The sequence below is a fragment of the Pelodiscus sinensis genome, chromosome 23, assembly GCF_049634645.1.
Source record: "Pelodiscus sinensis isolate JC-2024 chromosome 23, ASM4963464v1, whole genome shotgun sequence".
Classification (NCBI taxonomy): Eukaryota; Metazoa; Chordata; order Testudines; family Trionychidae; genus Pelodiscus; species Pelodiscus sinensis.
The window spans coordinates 5,126,140-5,145,716 of NC_134733.1; the positions used below are offsets into that span (position 1 = coordinate 5,126,140).

Consider the following 19,577-nt stretch of genomic DNA (forward strand, 5'->3'; position numbering starts at 1 on the left):
CTTGGCATAAAATATTTTACTTTATTTAAAAGGAAATTTAGTAAACAAACATAAGAAAGCTGAAGTGTTTAATCTGTTTCATAATTTCAATTAATATTTACTTTCTTACTGGTAAAATTAAACCGTGTTCCCTAGCTGCAGCACTAGCAAAATGGCTCAGGTAATTATATATTTCACGGGAAGTTTCCTTTAGCAACTTGTGGTCCACAGAAAGGTTTGCACTGAGTGGGGTGAGCCACAGGCCAAAAAGTTTGAGAACCACTGCTTTAAACACATGTATTTTCTCTAACTTTTGTCTACTATTTCTCTGCTATATCACAGCTTCTTATGCGGTAGTTTGAGTCAGCCAGTGTAAGATCAGTGGACTAGAACAGAGAAGGCTGAATTAAATACATAAAGTCCTTCAGAGCAAGGAAAGTGCTCCAACGTGTTAACTTTACTAAGGGTTTATCTATACTTCTAAATTTAAAGCACTACGATGTGACAGTGTGGTCATGGCACCAGGGCTAGGAAAGAGCTCTCACAGCACACTAGATAAGCCACCGCCATGAGCGGTTGGAAGCCTGTTTACACTGGTGCTTTACAGTCCTGTAACTTGCTGTGCTGGGGGGGGTGGGGGGTGTCTTTTTTCATACCTCTGAGTGAAAAAGTTACCGTGCAGTGAAATGGCAGTGTAGATAAGCCCAACTATAACAGAGCATCAAAACTCTTGAGTCTATATAAAGCAATTACGTAAAAGGTCAGAAATAAAGGAAGTTTATCTGCCTCACCTCAGGGCAGAGCAGGGCAGGGATGGGCAAAATATGGCCTGTGAGCTAGTTCTGACCTGCAGGTGCAGCAAGAGCTTTAGGCCAGCTCCCTGCCTGTCCTGCCCAGTATGCCACTAAGAAAAGCTGGCTATGGAGCCCTGTTTGTCTGAACAGCTGTGAGCCCAGGGGAGGGTAAAAGAGGTTTGGTGCACTACCCCCCCCCCCCCACAATCTTACAGCTCCCCATTGGCTAGTTTTCAGCCAATAGGAGCTGTCTGAAGAACAAGCATCACAGGAAGTACCCCCCCTCTTCAGGCCTGCAGCTATTCAGACCCACATGGCCTCACAGCAGCTGCTCTGAGGGCATGTCTACACCAGGAAATTATTTCAAAATAACTAAATTCGAAATAACTATTTCAAAATAAGCTTATTCCCCGAGGAACGCAGGAGTACAGATTTTGAAATAACCAATCTGTTATTCTGAAATAACAGGCTTTGTAGTGTGGATTCTCTACTTATTATTTAAAAATAAGGGGTTATTTTGAATGACCCACTGGTACATGGAAGGCAGGGAGCCAGCCTGAAAAACCTGCTGGGCTGATGGCTGGGAGTTGCCCAGGTAAGCATCTCCTGGTCAGAGCCTGCATCTGCCATCCCAATGCCTCCCGCCCCCCCAATCTCTGCCCCCCCACACTGCTGCTCTTCTACCCTACACAACCCAAATCCTTGTACTCCCTCCTGCACCCCAGTCCTCAACTCTAGGTCACAACCCCCTCCTCCACCCAAACTCCCTTGCGGCTCCTACATCCCCTCCTACACCTCAATCCCATACCCCAAGCTCTCTTCTGCACCAAACCTCCATCTCAGAGCCCACACCTCCCCCATTAATATCATGGATAAGTGTGGCTCTTGATCACTTACCAAATTCTTGGAGTAGCCCCTATCAATAATTATTACCCACTTCTGCATTAGGAGGGAAGGGAGGAAAGTATTCTTGATATCCAGCTTGCATCTGCCCATCACCTTCCCAATGAAAATATTATTGCAATTTTTTGGTGAAGTTTCTCCTTACCATTGAAGGGTAAGGACTAGCTTCTGTATGCAATGATTTCCTTAGTGATGGATCCCAAAGCACTATAACAAACTGGTGTGTTATAGCTACAGATCCCTTTACTCACCCTTGAAGGGCTCAGTTGCTGAGGTGCAATACAGCAGCTGTTTAATAATATACAGACATGGCACTGCAATTTAGGACAGAAAAGGAATACCACCACTAGGGACGTTAAATTTTGATTAATCAGCTAATCAAGTGGTCGATGGAATTTCCATTGACCACTCGATTAGTCGATAAGGAGAGCTCTCGCAATCCCGCTGCGCCTCTCCCTCTGAAATATACCATGGAAGGCTCCTGTACATTTCAAGGGGAGAGGCACAATAGTAGGGACGACATGTGAGGAGGGAGTGCTTCGATCCCTGCTCGCGCCATTTCCTCCCCTGCGCCTCTGCCTCCCCTGCCCCCGCCCCTGTGGAGACAATACTGGGGGGGGGGGGGCTGGCTTTTAAGCTGGCTGACCCTCAGCACCGGCTCCTGCTCCCTCCCTTGGTACCTCTGATACAGAAGTAGCAATGGGGGAGGGAGGAGGAAGAGAGTGACTAGTCGAGTAGTGACTCAACTACCCAATAAGCCTAGGCTTATAAGATAACTGACTAGACACTTACATCCCAAACCATCACCACCACCAAAAATGTAGGGAAGCAAAACAGTTACTGGAATTGAAGTTGGTGAAATCACCAAACCTAAACATCTACTTTTATGAAAACCATCTCTGGGTTTTTCATGACCCTAAGTAATCAAAATCACTTTCTATTTCTCATGACTGATAGCACCATAGTAATGAGCAGTAAGACTGAAAATCAAACTATGTTCCACTGGGCTAGTGCTGAGGGTCAGCCAGCTTAAAAGCCAGTTCCACTGAGCCATAACAACTACATCACCTACATCAGACGCAGGAACAGATTTAAACTGGTATGTCAGCAACAGACTATTGCCCCAGACCTCAAGATCCTGCATTCCTCTGCCTCTCCACCCTCCCCTCCATGCAGCCCCAGCATCTGCACTGAAAAATTCCCATGATATTAAAACTGTATATGCCTGCTACATTCAGCCCAAGTTTTCAACGTAAATGAAAGCCATCGGGCAGAAACATAGTTAATGTACTGAGTACAAAACATGGCTGACCGTATTCCTATTATAGTCAGTCATCATATTGGAAAGCCAAACCGATCACTCTTGAAGCAACACTTTGGGTGTTTTCTTCTGTTCTTCTCTCCTCATGCCCTTACACAGGTGTAAACACAGCAGGGATGAACACATCACCTGGATTGTGGACAGCAATTCTCATTTTCCAACAGTTATTTTAACAAGCCAGTATTCTGGCAACCTGCCTTACCACTCAAAGATTCAATATTTAGAAACAAACATTCCACTTTGCTGTTTTCCATGCCTTTTCTATGTAGCTAACAGTCATTGGGTTTTACTAGAGTTAGTCACTGCCCTATTATAATTGTATATTTTTAAATTGTACTACGTTTGGATAAGTTATTTATTCTGATCAAGATGAAAGCACTAAGACTAAAATTCTGCTACACTTTGCAAAAACCAGACCCAATCTTTTAAAAAAAAAATGCAACAACCTCCCTCCCCCCCAGGCTTTACTCATAGACTTTAAGGTCAGAAGGGACCATTATGATCATCTAGTCTGACCCCCTGCACAGTGCAGGCCACAGAATCTCACCCCCCCCCCCTCCTAGAATAATCCTCTCACCTATATCTCAGATATTGAAGCCTTCAAATACTTTGAAGACCCCAAGATGCAGAGAATCCTCCAGCTGTGATCTGTACCCCACGCTACAGAGGAAGGCGAAAAACCTCCAGGGCCTCTGCTAATCTACCCTGGAGGAAAATTCCTTCCCGACCCTAAGTAATCAAAATCACAGGGTCGCCAAGCTTTAACATTGGAATCTTCAAAAATACAGCAGTGATAATATGGAAGTCGAGAAACAGAGGGTTCTGCACCCACACTGAGCCACTGTCCAAAATATTTGATCAAAGACAGTAGAATTGGATTCTAAATGCAAAACATCATTTAACAAAACCCTCTGAACCCACAAAGGGTTAGACTGGTGACTGAGTGTGAGTTTAAACAGACACTGCTGACACACTTCTTGGGGCACCCAGGGCTGAGTCTTGTTATTACCACCTGCCTCCAAAATGAGGGACGCTTGCTTAATCAATTGTGCATTAGCCCCCTAAAAACAACCTGCATGTTAGCCAGCCACCCACACTCCCCACTCTGGCCAACACCAGGCCTATCTTTGCCTTGCAGGTTGTCAGATGCACCCCAGTTCCCTAGTCCCTTCTAAGTGTTCCCCATGATATCCAGCCCCTAATTACTGGATACCCATAGAAATCCCAGATCTTCTGATCCAAAGAACCAAGGTACCACAAGTTTACCAGTTTTACCGTAGACCACTGCTCCTGTTTTATGCACAGCAATGAGTTCAGTTGCAAAAGAAAGGAATATAAGGAAGACTAGATTCAAATAAAAAGCAGAGAGAGAGAGAGAGAGGAGAACAAATGGTTACATACAAACTGTCACAACACACATTCTGAAGCCTAAATTAACTACAAAGTTATCCTGCTGACCAAAGAAGCTTCTCTCCCGCAAAGTTCTCTCCAGAGTTTTTAACCAAGTCTAGAGGAGATCCCTTTTCATGAAACTAGCTCATTAACCATTTACCTCCTAGGTCAGGGTTTCCCAACCGATGGGTCAGGGCCCAAATATGGATCGCCATTACATTTCAAAAGGGTCACCAAGTGTCTCCCCAGGTGGCTCTGCTTCCCTTCCTCCTCCACCTTTTGAATTGCCTTGGGTCACCAAGTCTTCCTGAATTGTCAAAATGGGTCCCCATGTGGAAAAGGTTGGGAACCGCTGTCCTAGGTGAAGGATGCCACTGTGTCTCTATGTCCCCATACTTACCAGAACAGACTCCTCTACAATTTTCAAACGCTGAAAGAGGAAGTTGTGGGTATTTTCACAGTTTATTTTTAGTAATAGTAGGGGCTGTGCCCCCTGCTCGCTCCGCTCACCAATCACCCTCTCTCTGGGAGTAGATATCCGGCCAGGAGGAGGGGGCAGGAGTGGGTCAGGGGTGTGGGGCTTGGATGGTGTAAGGGACCTGGCATGGCCCGGAAAGAGGGGGGTCAGGCTCAGATGGAAGAGGGGACCCTGCCCCAGGGGTTCCTTCCCAGCAGAGCAGCCCCCCTGGGGCATGAAGAGGGAGCTCAAGTAGCCTGTGGCAGGAGAGAATGGCGCCAAGGCTGGCCACAGCAAGCAGCTGAGGATGGAGGTGGCATGAGGACACAGATGACGTCCCTGACAATCTGCAGGAAATTTTTACAGATAGACAGAGAGAAAGGGAGGGAGGGAGAGGGAGAGATTTGCAAATGCTTGCTTGGACAGTGGGTTTTATTAGGTTGGGCGAGTTTCACCCTAAACCTAGAAATCTATTTCTAATTTCCTGGCTGCTCCCTTAGCCTGGCAGTAAACAGCACCAAACAGGTGAGGAAAAGACATAAAAAGTGTGCAAATCATCTTCAGGTGCATTGGTGCTTAGAACGGAGGTACAAGTTGTTGTGTGTTAGTTATTAAGACAGACAATAGAATATCTGATTAACAATGACTCCACCACAATCTCCGATACAGCAGGCCCTGTGCAGGCAAATGCCATATTCTGTGCATCGCTCAAGTTTTATTACTTGTGAACATACATTTTTTATGACTGACTCTCAGAAGCCTTCCACATTGTATTTACTTTTTTTAAATGAAAGCCTTTTCCCTGGAGAGCCATCTCCCAGAGAGACCAGAATCAGAGACACAGTAGCATAGGGACTGAATTTTTGTTGTTTATAATTGCCTAACACAACATAACTAGATTCTCTAGGAACTCCTGGAATATAAATGAACTGTCATTTCATTTACACCCCAAAAGGGTAGACATTTTTCGGGCTTTCAAAATTTAGAAGTAGAAGGCAAAGATAAATTAAGCAGCATCAGCTAAGTAATTGGCTTCTCTGAAGTCACATGCATACCAAAACGTGATTTCTTCCATACCTCTAATCTGCAATCCTGTATGCTTTATATGAAGTAAAATACAGCTTAGCCTCTTCCAAATAATGCAGAAATATGTAAACACTAGAAGACTTACCCAGCGTTGCTCAGGTTCTTCAGGGCACAGGTCTGGCAGTGTGGGGGGTGCAGAATCAGGGCAGGGGACTGGTGACAGGGGGTGCTCTGGGCTGGGTGTTGGAGGTGTGCAGGGGCTCAGGGCACAGTGTGGAGGGCTGGGTGTGCAGGGGGCTCAGGGCAGGCGAGCTCACTGGGACCGCTCGCGGTGGCAAGGACCACCAGGATGGGTCAGAGGTTTGGGGTGCTGGTCCTGGCCACCAGCTGCACAAAGGAGAGAGGGCTGCAGTGCTAGCTCCTTGGGGGTACAGGGCTGTAGTGCTGGCCCCCCGCAGTGCTCCACCAGGACAGCAAGGCAGCTGGCTGGATGGTGGGGTTTTCCAGCACAGTGGCCACTTATCTTGACCAGTGGCCAGCAACATGGAGAGCCCTGGCCCCAGCTGGCCACTCCCTTCCTGGTGTGGCTGCCCCACTCTGCAATATAAAACTGTCCCTCCTATCAGCCTCCTCCCTTTCTGTGTTATGGAAAACAATCCCATTCCAGGTACAGCCCGTTTTCCTAGAACAACCAAACCCTAACCTTGCTTTAAGTTAGGATAAGAGGACGGCTGCCTACCAAATTTGGTGGTTCTAGCTCTTACTATCTTCAGACTCATAGATGGAGACAGACAGACTCTCAAACACACAGATGCAGAAAATCTCTAAAATATAGAGAAAGATTTACTGCAGAAGCCTGAAGGTGCCAATCTAGCTTGCTCCAATTCATTAGCTCTACTAATGTTCCAAGTCATTAGTGTTTCTAACATTTTAACTGCAGAAAGCTTAGAGGGACTGAACATTAAAGAAGAAAACTTGTTAAAACAAAGTAGGCGTTTTCAAAAGTGGCCAAATGTCTTAGGAGCACAAGTTCCATTGACTTTCAACAGAAGTTGTGCTCCTAAGTCAAGCACTTTTAACTTGGCATCAGAGCAATTACAACAAATTGTTTTGCATATCTATACTCATACACTTTTGGTTGTCAGTACAACTTATTGCACACACACATCTCGCTATATATATTTAAAAAAAATTCCTGTGGGACAGAGTGATGTCATCATGTCACTCTGCATCCCGCCTGCCTCATCCCTCTCTCCTCCCTCCCCTTTCCCCAGTGCTCAGGACCCAGGGCTGCTGCGCTGCACCTTCGGCCCCATGCTCCTCAGTGGCTGGGGGAGAGCACATGACCTGGCAAGGCCTCAGCCTGCCCCCCCCCCCCCCCGCCTTCCTCACAGGCCTGGCAGCCAAGGTGTGTGTGGGGGGGTGGGGAGGGGAGAACAGGGCTGGACAGACCTTGGGGCAGCTGGGGTGAAAGGGAGAGCTGGGGCTGGCAGGCCTTGCCTTGGCCCTGCCTGGAGGCTGGGGGGTGAGGGGCCTCAGAGGCAGGCCAGGGCTGCCACACCTTGACCTGGCCCTCGCCAGCAGCCAGGGTGAGAGCTGGGGATGCCTGCCCCCGGGGGGGTTGGCAAGCATAGCAAGCAAGAGGCTTGGGGGGAGGGATAACTCAGTGGTTTGAGCATTGGCCTGCTAAACCCAGGGTTGGGAGTTCAATCCCCAAGGGGGCCATTTCTAGGGATGTGAGGCAAATCTGTCAGGGATAGTACTTGGTCCTGCCATGAGGGCAGGGGACTGGACTTGATGACTCTCAAGCTCCCTTCCAGTTCTATGAGATATATATTAGAATAATATGGAGAAATATCTAACTTCTACCTGCTTACAGGGGAGTGCCCTATTGCTACATCTTGGGTCGAAGTCAAAAACACCTTGTATTATAAATTCTTTGCCAGCAAGACAGCAGCTACTAGGGGTGAAACATGCAGAATTAATGGATGAGTAGAGTTCATATTTCATTTCTAAATGGGTACTTACTATGCGAGAAGCGCTGTGTGATTGGAGTTCCGGGATAGGGATATGTGCGACTCTCCCATTGAATATTTCCTTCTTGGACCGCCTTGATGAAGCCATGGTAACACTGATGTGCCACACCTGAAGGGAGAAAACAATACTTCAATGTGCTTCTGGTATAAACTTATTGTCAAGTCTAGGAAGGAGTTGTTCTACATGATCGGCATTGCACAATTTCCTGAGGAAAAAACAAAACCCATAATACACCTAAATAAGGCAAGTTTTAAGTCACTGTTCTTGATGAACAAATGGTCCAACTCAGTATGGCAAATATTATGGTTATGAGAGCAATGGATGACTGTCAGTGTTCCTGTTTCTCCTAGAAGCCATGCATGCTTGACTATTGCTCTTTTGCAAGAACAGGTCCAGGAAGAAAATGAGAAAAGGTTAATCATTACAGTTTAAGTAATGGATATCAAGACTGATAAGGGAGAAGCAGCACAGGCAGCGTAAGAAGATGGTTACAGATAAGAAGGTAAGTAATTGCATTTTGAAAGAAGGAATATAACTGCCCCAAAGCCGTCCAAAGAGGATTCAAGAGGGCAGAGGACAGACAACTGAAAGTCAGCAAGGGGGCCCAAAGGTGGTAACTAGATATAAAAGATATGCACGGGTATTTGTTTAAGACTTCTCAACTTCAATAGATTGATGACAGAATAAACACTTTGTGAAATCTAATCATGTACACCTGTGTCTGTTAGGGAAGTTAAATTTCAATTAGTCAGCTAATTGATTAGTCAATGGAATTTCCACTGACTACTCAATTAGTCCACAAGGGGTTGGGTGGGGCACTTGCTATCCAGGCTGTGCCTCTGCCCTTTAAGTGTAGTAGGAGTTGCACATGACTCATTACATTTCAAAGGCAGAGGCACAGCTGTCGGACCAGCACCATTTCTGCTGCGCCTCTGCCTCCCCTGCTTCCGAGATGGTGCTGGGAGGAGGAACCAGCTTTTAAGCCAGCTTCCTCCAACACCGGCTCCTACTCCCCCCTCCCCCCCCCCCCCCACTTCTACCTCTGATACAGAGGCAGCAAGGGGGGAGTAACTAGTCAAGTAGTGACTGTCTACCCAATAAGCATCAGTTAGTATCAGTTAGCCTCTTCTGACCAAAATCCACAGCTAGTTAGGGTGGATTACCAGCAGTGGAATACAGCTGACTACCATATTCTAGAGTAGTGATTCAGAGGCAAGCGCTTACGTGAAAGTCACAAGTAGGTTAGAGGGCTCAACAGCTGAGAATTTGAAGGTTTGGGGAATTATAGGTCAGTGTGCTAATGCCTAACTACAGTTAAGGAGCGTCTGTGCTGAGGAGAAACGTGGGATACAGGCCAGTGAGACTTAAGTTTATTCACAAAGAAACCAAGTGTAACAGAGATAGGCCCAACAAACCTCCTTCAAAGCACCACTTAATCAGCTAGCTGGAGCCAGATGCCAGAGAGACCAGGTGAGAAATGGATGCCAGTCTCGTGTATTTAAATATCTATTACGCTGGTGGTGAATAAGTGCTTAGTACACTTTTGGACATTAAAAAATGTGTTATAAGACAAGTGTCTGTGTTCCATGCTAGTAAGCAAGCCTGTTGTGTCCAAACCACCACACACATCACCCGCGCACAACTGCTACTTCATCAAATGACCATCGGCCTGTTTTTTTAAATGAACCTTTGAAGACTCTCAATCTACTAGCCTTCTGAGAGAGTTTGTCTGTCTGTCTGTTTGTATCTCTCTCCAAGAGCTTCTCCCACACGGTAAGAGATAGGCCCACCAAATTCGGTATTCAGCTTCCTCTTATCCTCTTCCACTTAAAGCAAAAGCAAGGTACGGTTTGGTTGTGTCAGAAAAATAGGATGTGCCTGGAATAGGATTGTTTCTCATAAAACCATACAGAAAGGAGGATCGCCAGGCAAGTAAAAGAGGCTAAATGGGAGTGCGCTCACCACACCTCCATCTGGAACCGTACCAGGCCTGTGCCTCCTCTCCCCTCCCCCCCCCCCCCCCCCCGAGGCCTCACAGCGCCCTTTAGGGCGGAGGGGAGGATGTGAAACACCCCCTGCCCATTTGTATGGGGACTTCGCTAGCTATTTCCCTTCATCAGGGAACAAAGGGGAAATGCAGTTTGCTATAATCCTCGCTCTGGATGGGGAGCTCAAGGAGGCAGAAACCTGGAACTGCCCCAACCAGGGGACATGCACCCTGCCCTCAGCTGTGCCCACTGGAGCTGCAGCAGCCATGGAGAGGTGCTTCTCACCTGGACCCAAGCTGCTGTGGTGAGAGAAGACTGAGGTAATCCTCTCTCCCTGGGGCAGCATGCTGGATGAATGTCCCCATGTCCGCAATTCTCATAGTCTTCTCAGAGATTTCACTAACACTGGGTTGGCAAACCTAGGCCAGATTTACGCTAGGGACCTAAACTTCACCCAGGGATGTGAAAAATCCACACCCGAGAGAGCTGGTTATGCCAACCTAACCTCACACCACCTCTGCAGCCAGCACTGTCAAAGGTAGAACATCTGTACATGCCTGCAGAGAGCCCTGGCACACCGCAGGCAAGGACTGTGCTGGAGCAGCCCTGTTTGCAGCAGATTCCCCCATGGGGCTGGAGCAACCCCCTGACCATGGCAGGTGGGGAGCTGCTCCAGCCCCACTTGTTAAACCTTCACATCCCTAGTAGAGGTTAGCAACTATGCTCTCCTTTTCCTGTAGTTAACAGTAACTGTCTAAATTACATGCCTGCTAAACAACATCTCCCCTCGCCACAGTCCCAGTGTTAAAGACTAACTAGTCTCAGAGGGGTAGTTGTGTTAGTCTGTAACTTTAAAAACCAGCAGTCCTGTAGCACCTTAGAGATTAGATCTATTTATATATTTTTTTGTTTAGTCTCATGAGCTTCTCCAGCCCACTCAATGAGCCTCATTAGCACCAGCACTACTTTTTCTGTTATAAATTGTGAGGGTCTCCCCTTTTCTCTCCACTCTGCTCATCTAAGGAAATGGGTTTTGCCCACGAAAGCTCATGATACTATATGTAGATTTTTGTTAGTCACTAAGGTGCTACAGGACTACTCGTTTTTAAAGACTAACTAGTCACTCAAACACCATGGCGCCTAAAGCCATTCATCCATGCTGTACACAGTGCGCCTCTCCCACATTCTTTTGGGGAATGAATCACTAATTTCTACTTCATTCAAGGCTTCTCCTTTATACCTTTAAGCCATGTTAACTGCAAGAACAAACAAGCAGGTGACTACACATCGCATTGCAGAGGGAGAGTTTCAGATGAGAAGTTCAATGCTGTGCTGCTTTAGGAGTGTGGGAGAAATGTTTACCTCCCATAATTTGAGGTGGTGAAAGAATTTTGCATTGCTCGCTTCCAGATGGGCAGAGCACGCTTGGGAGCTATACAGAGTTACAAGTTCAAAGAATTTAGCAAACATCCATTCTCAACCTTCCTAGGTTGGCAAATATCAACCCTGTTTTACAAAAGGAATTCACATAAAGTGGCTCCTAGGAACTAGAAATCTGCCTCAACACCTGCTTGCTTCACTTTTCCTGCCAAAAAAGAGCCAGCAGTAAAGTTCTGTATATAAGAACGGCCGGACTGGGTCAGACAAAAGGTACATCTAGCCCAGAATCCTGTCTGCTGACAGTGGCTAATACCAGATGCTGCAGAGGGAGGGATCATAACACATAATCCTCATGTGATCCCTGCCCTGTCACCCACCTCCAGAGAAACAGAGGCTAGGGACCCCACTCCTACCCATCTTGGCTAACAGCCATTGATTGACCTCCATTAACCTATTTAGCTCTTTTTTTGAACCCTGTTAAAATTCTAGCCTTCACCGCATCCTCTGGCAAGGAGTTCCACAGGTTGACTGTGTGCTGAGTGAAGAAAAACTTCCTTTTGTTTTAAACCTGCTGCCTATTAATTTTGTTTGGTAACCCCCTAGTTCTTTTATTGTGGAAATAAAAAAGTTTTCCTTATTCACTTTTTCCACACCAGTCATTTTATAGACCTCTATCATATCTCCCCTTAGTCTCCTCTTTTCTAAGCTGAAAAGTCCAATCTCTCTTCATAGGGGACCCCATTCCCTAATCATTTGTTGCCCTTTTCTGAACCTTTTCTAATGCCAATATATCTTTTTTGAGATGAGGCAACCACATCTGCACGCAGTATTCAAGATGTGGGCGTACCATGGTTTTATATAGAGGCAATAAGATATTTTCTGTCTTATTCCCTATCCCTTTAATGACTCCTAATATTCTATTTGCTTTTTTGACTGCTGCTGCGCACGGAGTGGATGTTTTCAGAAAACTATCCACAAAGACTGAAGATCTCTCTTCAATAGTTGTAGCCAAATTCGTCCCCATCATATTGTATGTATAGTTGGGATTATTTTTTCCAATGTGCATTACTTTACATTTCTCAACATTAAATTTCATTTGCCCAATCACTTGGTTTGGCGAGATTTTTTTAAAGCTCTTCACAGTCTGTTTTGGTCACAGCTATCTTGAGCAGTTTGGTGTCATCTGCAAATTTTTCCACCTTTCTATTTACCCCTTTCTCTAGATCATTTATAAATAAGCTGAATAGGATGGGTCCCAGGACAGACATTGGGGGACCCCGCTAGTTACCTCTCTCCACTCGGAAAACTTACCATTTATTCCTACCCTTTGTTTCCTGTCTTTTAACCAGTTATCAGTTCACGAAAGGACCTTCCCTCTTATCCCATGATAACTGTAAATTGTTATTAATCTGCACAGTACAGCGATCAGCACAACACAGCTTCAGAGACAGAGAAAACCCCTGCCAGAGAGGGCTTAATCTGAGACACTGGGACAGCAACAGAACAAGCTAATGAATATCAGGCTGAATCAGCACAGTTATTTTTGTTGTGGTTGTCTTCTAATGGAGTAGAAGTAAATTTAGTGAGAATCGCAGCAATGTGTCCTCTTGAGGGACTCACAATCTTATTAAACAGAGATGGGGATTTGTGCTTTACCTGCAAGTTAAAATAATTCCCAGAAATACCAGGTGGTGACACACAACGTTCTGGCAGAGACAGACACACACAGACAGAGAGAGCCTTTGCATTTCAATGTCCCTCATCTCCAGGAGACCAAGCAGGCAAAATTTTGCAACTGCCAGATAAAGTGGGAGAAGATGGAGAATTCTCTGCTCATAGAATGCAGCATGGATCATTTAACACATCGGACACTGATGGCAAGTGTAGGCCTAAGACATCCCCCAACTGTGACCAGGAAAAAAAAAACACAGTGAAAGTAAAAATAATCTGTGACCTGCAAGTAGGGTGACCAGATCTCAACTTTACAGGGACTAGGGATGTGAAAGTGTAATAGTGTACAGTTATCGGATGAGCGTAGGCCTATCAGTTAACGTGCACAGTTGATCACAGCACCCTCACCCCACACAGTTGCCTGTGTATCAGAGGAGAGGGAGGAGGAAGACAGGCAGCCAAGAAACCAGCTTAAGAGCCACTTCCTCATTGGCACCAGCTCCTGGGGAGCCAGCCTTACCCCTCCCCCTCTCATGTAAAATCCCTAAGAGGGACAGTCCCAACGTTTGGGACTTATTAATATATGCATCTATTATCCCCACTCCCCCCACACAAGCTCCTTCCTGTCCGATTTTTCACACTAGCAATGTGGTCACGCTACCTATAAAGCAACTTTGCCTTTTATAATTCATGCATCTGTCTCCCTGAGAGCACTCAGCCCTAATCAAATCCAGTACCATCAGTACAGTATTTATTGTTTGAGATTCATTCCCATTTATTTTATACTGCCTCAACTTACTATGCTGCATATTTTTGTTTTGAAAATAACTGCATTGTGGAATTGTATGTGTTTCTCCACCTCAGGGTGCTAAATCAAGGCAATTTAAACCATCAAGCAGGAAACCTTTATCTAATTCATTGATTTTAATCTTGTTCTGCATTTGTTCTTGTTAGTTATTTTCCCAAAGAAAGGCTGATTCTCATTGGTTGGTAATCATTAAAACATGATGATTTTCAGCTACAGTCTTTGCACTAAATTTGGTGCTTCTTTGCACTAACCAGATAGACAGGCAGACAAACAGTATTAAAGTAATTTGTAGCTTACATTTATTCAAACTCAGTTTATTGTATTAGAAAATTAATCAAATTAGAAATTCAAGTGAATACTACATTTATTTACTAGTTGAACATTTTTGTTTCTGGGGTAGCTGTGTTACTCTGTAACTGGGAAAAACTTAAAAACACAACAAATAGTCTTGCAGCACTTTAGAGAACAACAAAAATGTAGGTAGATTTTATGGGCACAACCCACTTCTTCAGATGAATGGAATTTAAGGGGTCCAATTTTCAAATAAATAGCACAGAGGGGATTGGGGGGAAGAGGAGGAAAAAGAAAAAAGGGAAAAATTGTCAATCTTTCTCCTTTTTCCTCCTCTTCTCCCCACCTCCCTCACTTCTCTGTGCTATTTATTTTAAAACTGGACCCCTTAAACTCCATTCATCTGAAGTGGGTTGTGCCTACGAAAGCTAACACATTTTTTGTTAGTCCCTAAGGTGCTATTTTATTTGTGTCAGGCTCCATTCGGATGAAAATATAAATTAAGATGCACAAAAACAGCATTTAGGTTTTTTAATTATAAGCATTCCCTTAGCTGTTTTTCTTATATATCCAGCACATTGATCAGAACATGTTTGGAATTTAAAACTAATGTAATTAAACAAGGGAATATGGTATTATCAGTAGTTAGTGAACTGAACTGATAATTTCCGGTCACCATGTCCTCAACCTCACATGTAGATTTCCTATCTTCACAGCTCCCAATTAATTTCCACTTTGTATTAATTGCTCATTGAGGCTGACCTCTCTGAATAAACCAAATGGAAGAAAATATTCAGTTTGCACCAGCAAAAGAGGCTACTCTTGTCAAAGCTGTTTTAAACTATTTGACAAACACTGGTTCCAGCTGCTTAGTCAGTGACTTCCATCAGTTCAGTACATGGATTTTAAAAAGCTGTGCAGCAAATATGTACTGCTATTTAACTTAAATTAAGTTTATCTGGTTACAGTAAGATTAATCTTAACTTGGGTGGTACATTTCAAATTTAATTAAATAAAATTTTAATAATCTGGATTCAAATTTTTTTTTTAAACTAATGGATTTACACCCACCCCTGTTCTAGCCCCCATCATTCTAGTACAGGGCTGGGCAAAATACAGGTTGGGCCCACCAAGCCTCCGGATTCAGCCCCCAAACCATCCTTCCAGGACCCTCAGTCACACAGCTGTCACATTTTAAAGCACAGTCCATGCAGCTCTCTGCTCTGCAGAGTGGGGGAGTCTTCGCGTGATATCCCCGCCCCCAGCCCAATCCTCAGCTCCTATTGGCAGGAAACAACCAGCCAAATAGAAGATGAGAGATTGGCCTGGGGGATGGAGGCAAGGAAAGACTCTTCCACCTCCCACAGCTGAGAGTCATGTGGAAGGAGCAGCCTGCAGTTTCTAGCAGTCTGGGGCTGCTGGGAGTCCCACCTGCCTTACGGGTGCTGCAGGGCTGCTGGCCAGGAGACACTTAGGTATGCGCCTCTCAGCCACAGCCTGCCTCTGGCACCCCTGCCCCTCCTGCACCCCAACTCCCTCCCCCAGGTCATCATCCAAACCCTCTGCATCCCCTTGCCCAAAGTCACAACTCCCTCCCAGACCCTACACCCCAATCCCCTGACCTAGGTCACAAATCCCTCCTTCACTCAAACTGCCTCTCAGACCTCACACTGTCTCCTGCACCCCAGTCCCTTACCTTGGACTCCCTTCTGCACCCAACCTTCATCCTAGACCCCGCATCTCCTCCACAGAAAAGTGCAGCCCTTGACCACTTTCCAAAATTTTGGAGCGGCCTCTCACAAAAATTATTGCCCACCCCTATTCTAGTATCTCAGCATCTTGTGATGGGGAATAGAGGAAGTGGTCTGGGACATGGGAGCACTTTGTTTCTTGGCACTGATTGAGGCATTTACTGTTGGGGAAGGGAAGCATCCTCTCTCCTTCATTCTGGGCAGGACAGAGGTGAATTTAAATTTGGGGGAGCATCTACTTAATCCATGACACTTATAGGGCATCTACTGCGGTAGCATCCGAATGCCTTAATCTTTCATGTATTTGTCCTCTCAACACCTTTGCCAGCCAGGGCAATACTATTATCCACATTTTACAGGGGGAGGGGAGAGAGAAGGGAGGTGCTAAGACTCAGACTACATGACTTGTAAGGTCACACAGGAAGTGTGTGACAACCTAATCTTTAGCCATCCACCCTCTGTCTTTGGAGTCCTCATCACCCCAGAAAACCTTGAGAGGATCTAGCTGTCTCCCTATAGCTTGTCTGATATCTGCCTATACAACCAAGAACAATAAAGCACCTTTACTGTATGCTTTTGCTATAATGAGCAACAGTGAAAGAAAGCTGATGTTTAAAACATCTCTGTTCTTAAACAGAAGTGGCTCATACAATAGGGCTATGTTCCAAGTTGTCTGAAAACTAAGGTAGATATTACATCAGTTCACATGTACTTCACATTCTGAAGTTTATCTTCAAAACCACAAAAGCCAAAGACTTAATTCTGTTTTCATATGAAGGCTTAGATTCTGAAGCACAATTATGCAGTAATATGTGCAGCCATATTACACGAGGAACCCTGGAATGACTAAGAGGCTACAGTGAATGGAGATGGAGGGATATGATACAAGGCAGGCAACAGTGCATAACCATTTCTTGCGAGTACTACTGAAGCAATCAGCTGACTAGTTTTATCGTGACTTTTTTATAAGTATGGCACAGCGTGTCTGCCAGCTTGGTGTGAGACCACTAAGCAAACAACACTCCCATATTTTTTTTAGCAGATAAGTGCTGCTAGCCCTGCCAGAATGAAGCAAACAACTTATTCCTCTGCAGACCCTGTAGCATCCAGATTAAAGTGTGAAAGGAAGGGCAACCAACAGAGATGTCTTTTTTGCTTTGTTTTTAAAATTCTACACAGGAAAACTGATAGATCTTTCTACAAATGAAAGGATAAAAGATCTCCCCATGGCTGTACCTTTGATGAGACGATACCACTGTTTGCAGACAAGAGCAGCGGTTTTGTGTTCCTGGTATGGTGAGAGGAAGGACAGGATATATTCCAAAACTTCTTCTGGCAGTTCCAACATTGATCGGTTATGCCTAGTCTCCTCAACTTCCAGCTCAGTATGCAGCTCATCGTCTTGCTCCATTGTCGCTTCCACCACTGCTTCTTCTGGGTCCACGGCCATGAAACTGTCATCTTCACTGTCTGAGGAACTGGCCATGGCATTCCACTTCACAGCTTCAAGAAGAGGGGGGGAAACATATTAAGTTTATATATAAATAATTTGCTCAGCAAAGCCTCAGAAACATGGATTTGAACAGCAGATCTATACCAAGTTCTGCTTCAATAAACCCCATGTTAAATATTTTGATAGAGTCCTTTGAACTGCGAGGCCCGAAATAAGACAACAGGCTCTGATCGAAGGTCATCTATATTTAGGGTCAAGTGTTCAACATCTCTTCCCCCTACAAAACCAATGCTTACTTACTGCCATCATTGAAGCAAAAAGTTTGCCTGTGTTTGGAAAGTGAGCAAGCCACCTCCCTTACTGGCCTGCTTGTTCTTTATCCCTCTTAAGGATGTGAACAACTAGTCCCGTGGTCCCCAACACGGTGCCCGCGGGCCCCCTGGCGCCCGGCGGGCGAACGGCCCTGGCGCCCAGCGGGCGAACGGCCCCGCCCCCTGGCGCCAGGCAACCTTGAAAGGTTGGGGACCACTGAACTAGTCAATTATTCAATAAGCAAATGCTCATCCGATAGTCGACACACTAGTCAACTAGACACTTCCCCACCCCTTGTTGCCTCTATCAGAAAGAGGCAGCAAGTGGGGGGGAGGAGGAGGAGAGAGAAGGGGGTGCTTCAAAGTGACAGCTCCGCATGGCACTGTTGCTTTGAAATGCCACATGCAGCCCGGGGCCAGCTGGGGATGCCACGTGGAGCCTGGGGTCAGCTAGGGACTCCCCTGCTGATCCGGGGCTCCATGCAGCGCTGCTGCTTTGAAACGCTGCAGGAGCACAGGGCCAGCAGGGAACTGCTTGAGTCCCCCACCGGCCCCCGTGCTCCCTGCAGCACTTTCGCCTCTGAAGTGCAGCAACAGCCCTGGGACTGTTGTTCCACTTCAAAGGCGGAGGCACCCTTGTCAACTAATCGAATAACTGATGCAAATTGCATCGACTATTCGATTAGCCAATTGATCAAAATTTTACATCCCATATCCCTCTATCTATGAGATGCAGCAGTTCAACTCGCACACCTGAAAAATATCCTTTGGCTCAGCAAACTCAAAAAGCAGTACTCAGTCCCTGGCCATGGAGAACATCTACAGGAGTGACACTCAGGCAGCGGCTCCCAAGCCACAAGTGGCTCTTTAATGAGTCTCCTGTGGCTCTTTGCAGCATATATTAAAACACTGATTTAATTATTCACTAATTTAAGTTATCACCAATCAGGATGCTTTCCCTATTAGGGATGTATGGTGTAGTCAATTAACCAATAAGCAAAAGCTTTTGGTGAATGCTATAGAGTACACGCATTTCTGCCACCCACTGCCAGTAAATTTTATAGCAGCCTGGCTCAGTCCCGGCTTGTGCAGGGTCCAGGACCTACCCCCGCTGCGACTCTGCATTTAAAGTGTATTAGGAGCCAGGTGGGCAGGCAGCCCAGCTCAGTTCTGGCTTGCATCAGCACCACTCCCAGGGAGCTCCCTGCCGCTGCACACTGCTGCGCCTCTATCAGAGTCAGCAGCACGGGGTGGCAGGGGGCTCCCCAGGAGTGGGGCCAGAGCGCACTGGATGCCAGCCCTGCCCTGGGAACTACAGAATAGTCAACTAACCAATAAGAATTCCTGAAGTTAATTGACTATTCAATTAACCGATATTTAACATCCCTATTCCCTATGTTAACCAATCGTAATTGATAAACGAATACTTGATCAGCTTGGCTGTGAGAATTATACATGTGCAACCACATGTCCCTAAACTAAATATATACACATAAGTCATATGACTAGATAATACTAGTAAATGAAACAAGGAATTCACACAACCGTGGCTCTTAAACAACACTGCTCCAATCTGGCTCCCAAACCAGATTCTACAGTAACTAATGATCCAAGTCCGTGCTGTTGCTAACCTAAGTTGAAAGAGCTTTTGTTGCAGGGTTTAAAGATTCTTTAACACTGTGGTAGACAGGACAGGTGTGTAGTTGTTCCAGACCGTTCACCAGGTGTAGGCAGTCTTTCCCCCAAAGCTGTTACAGCATGGGCAAATGAACACAAATGGAAGAGCAAGCAATGGAGCAGGGGGCTGCCAAAGAGGCGAGCTGGACAGCTCCCCCATTAGTCATCCACTTCTCATTCCCTGAGAAGTTCCTAGGAAGTTTGCCAACCCTGTGTTTTGCCAGAGAAGCACAGTGAAAGGAAGGAGAGTGAAGGGGTAACTCCCTTTCTCTTTTTGCTTATGAAGCTCCAAGGACCCTATCCTCCTTGATTTCCCTTGCCACCTTTTCCACTCTGAT

General features: G+C 45.8%; 1 protein-coding gene across 2 annotated transcripts in view; it reads right to left on the bottom strand.

Annotated features, from left to right (window-relative positions):
• The window catches only part of FBXO42 (F-box protein 42), a 102,250-nt gene that overhangs the window by 55,347 nt on the left and 27,326 nt on the right, over positions 1 to 19,577 (bottom strand). For both annotated transcript variants that reach the window (XM_075906299.1, XM_006115068.4), the window contains exons 2-3: positions 17,035 to 17,301; positions 7,901 to 8,017 (exon numbers count right to left, since the gene is read on the bottom strand). In XM_075906299.1, coding sequence (XP_075762414.1) covers positions 7,901 to 8,017; positions 17,035 to 17,284 — 367 coding nt within the window. In that variant the 5' untranslated portion in view covers positions 17,285 to 17,301. The remainder of the gene's footprint in view (positions 1 to 7,900; positions 8,018 to 17,034; positions 17,302 to 19,577) is intronic.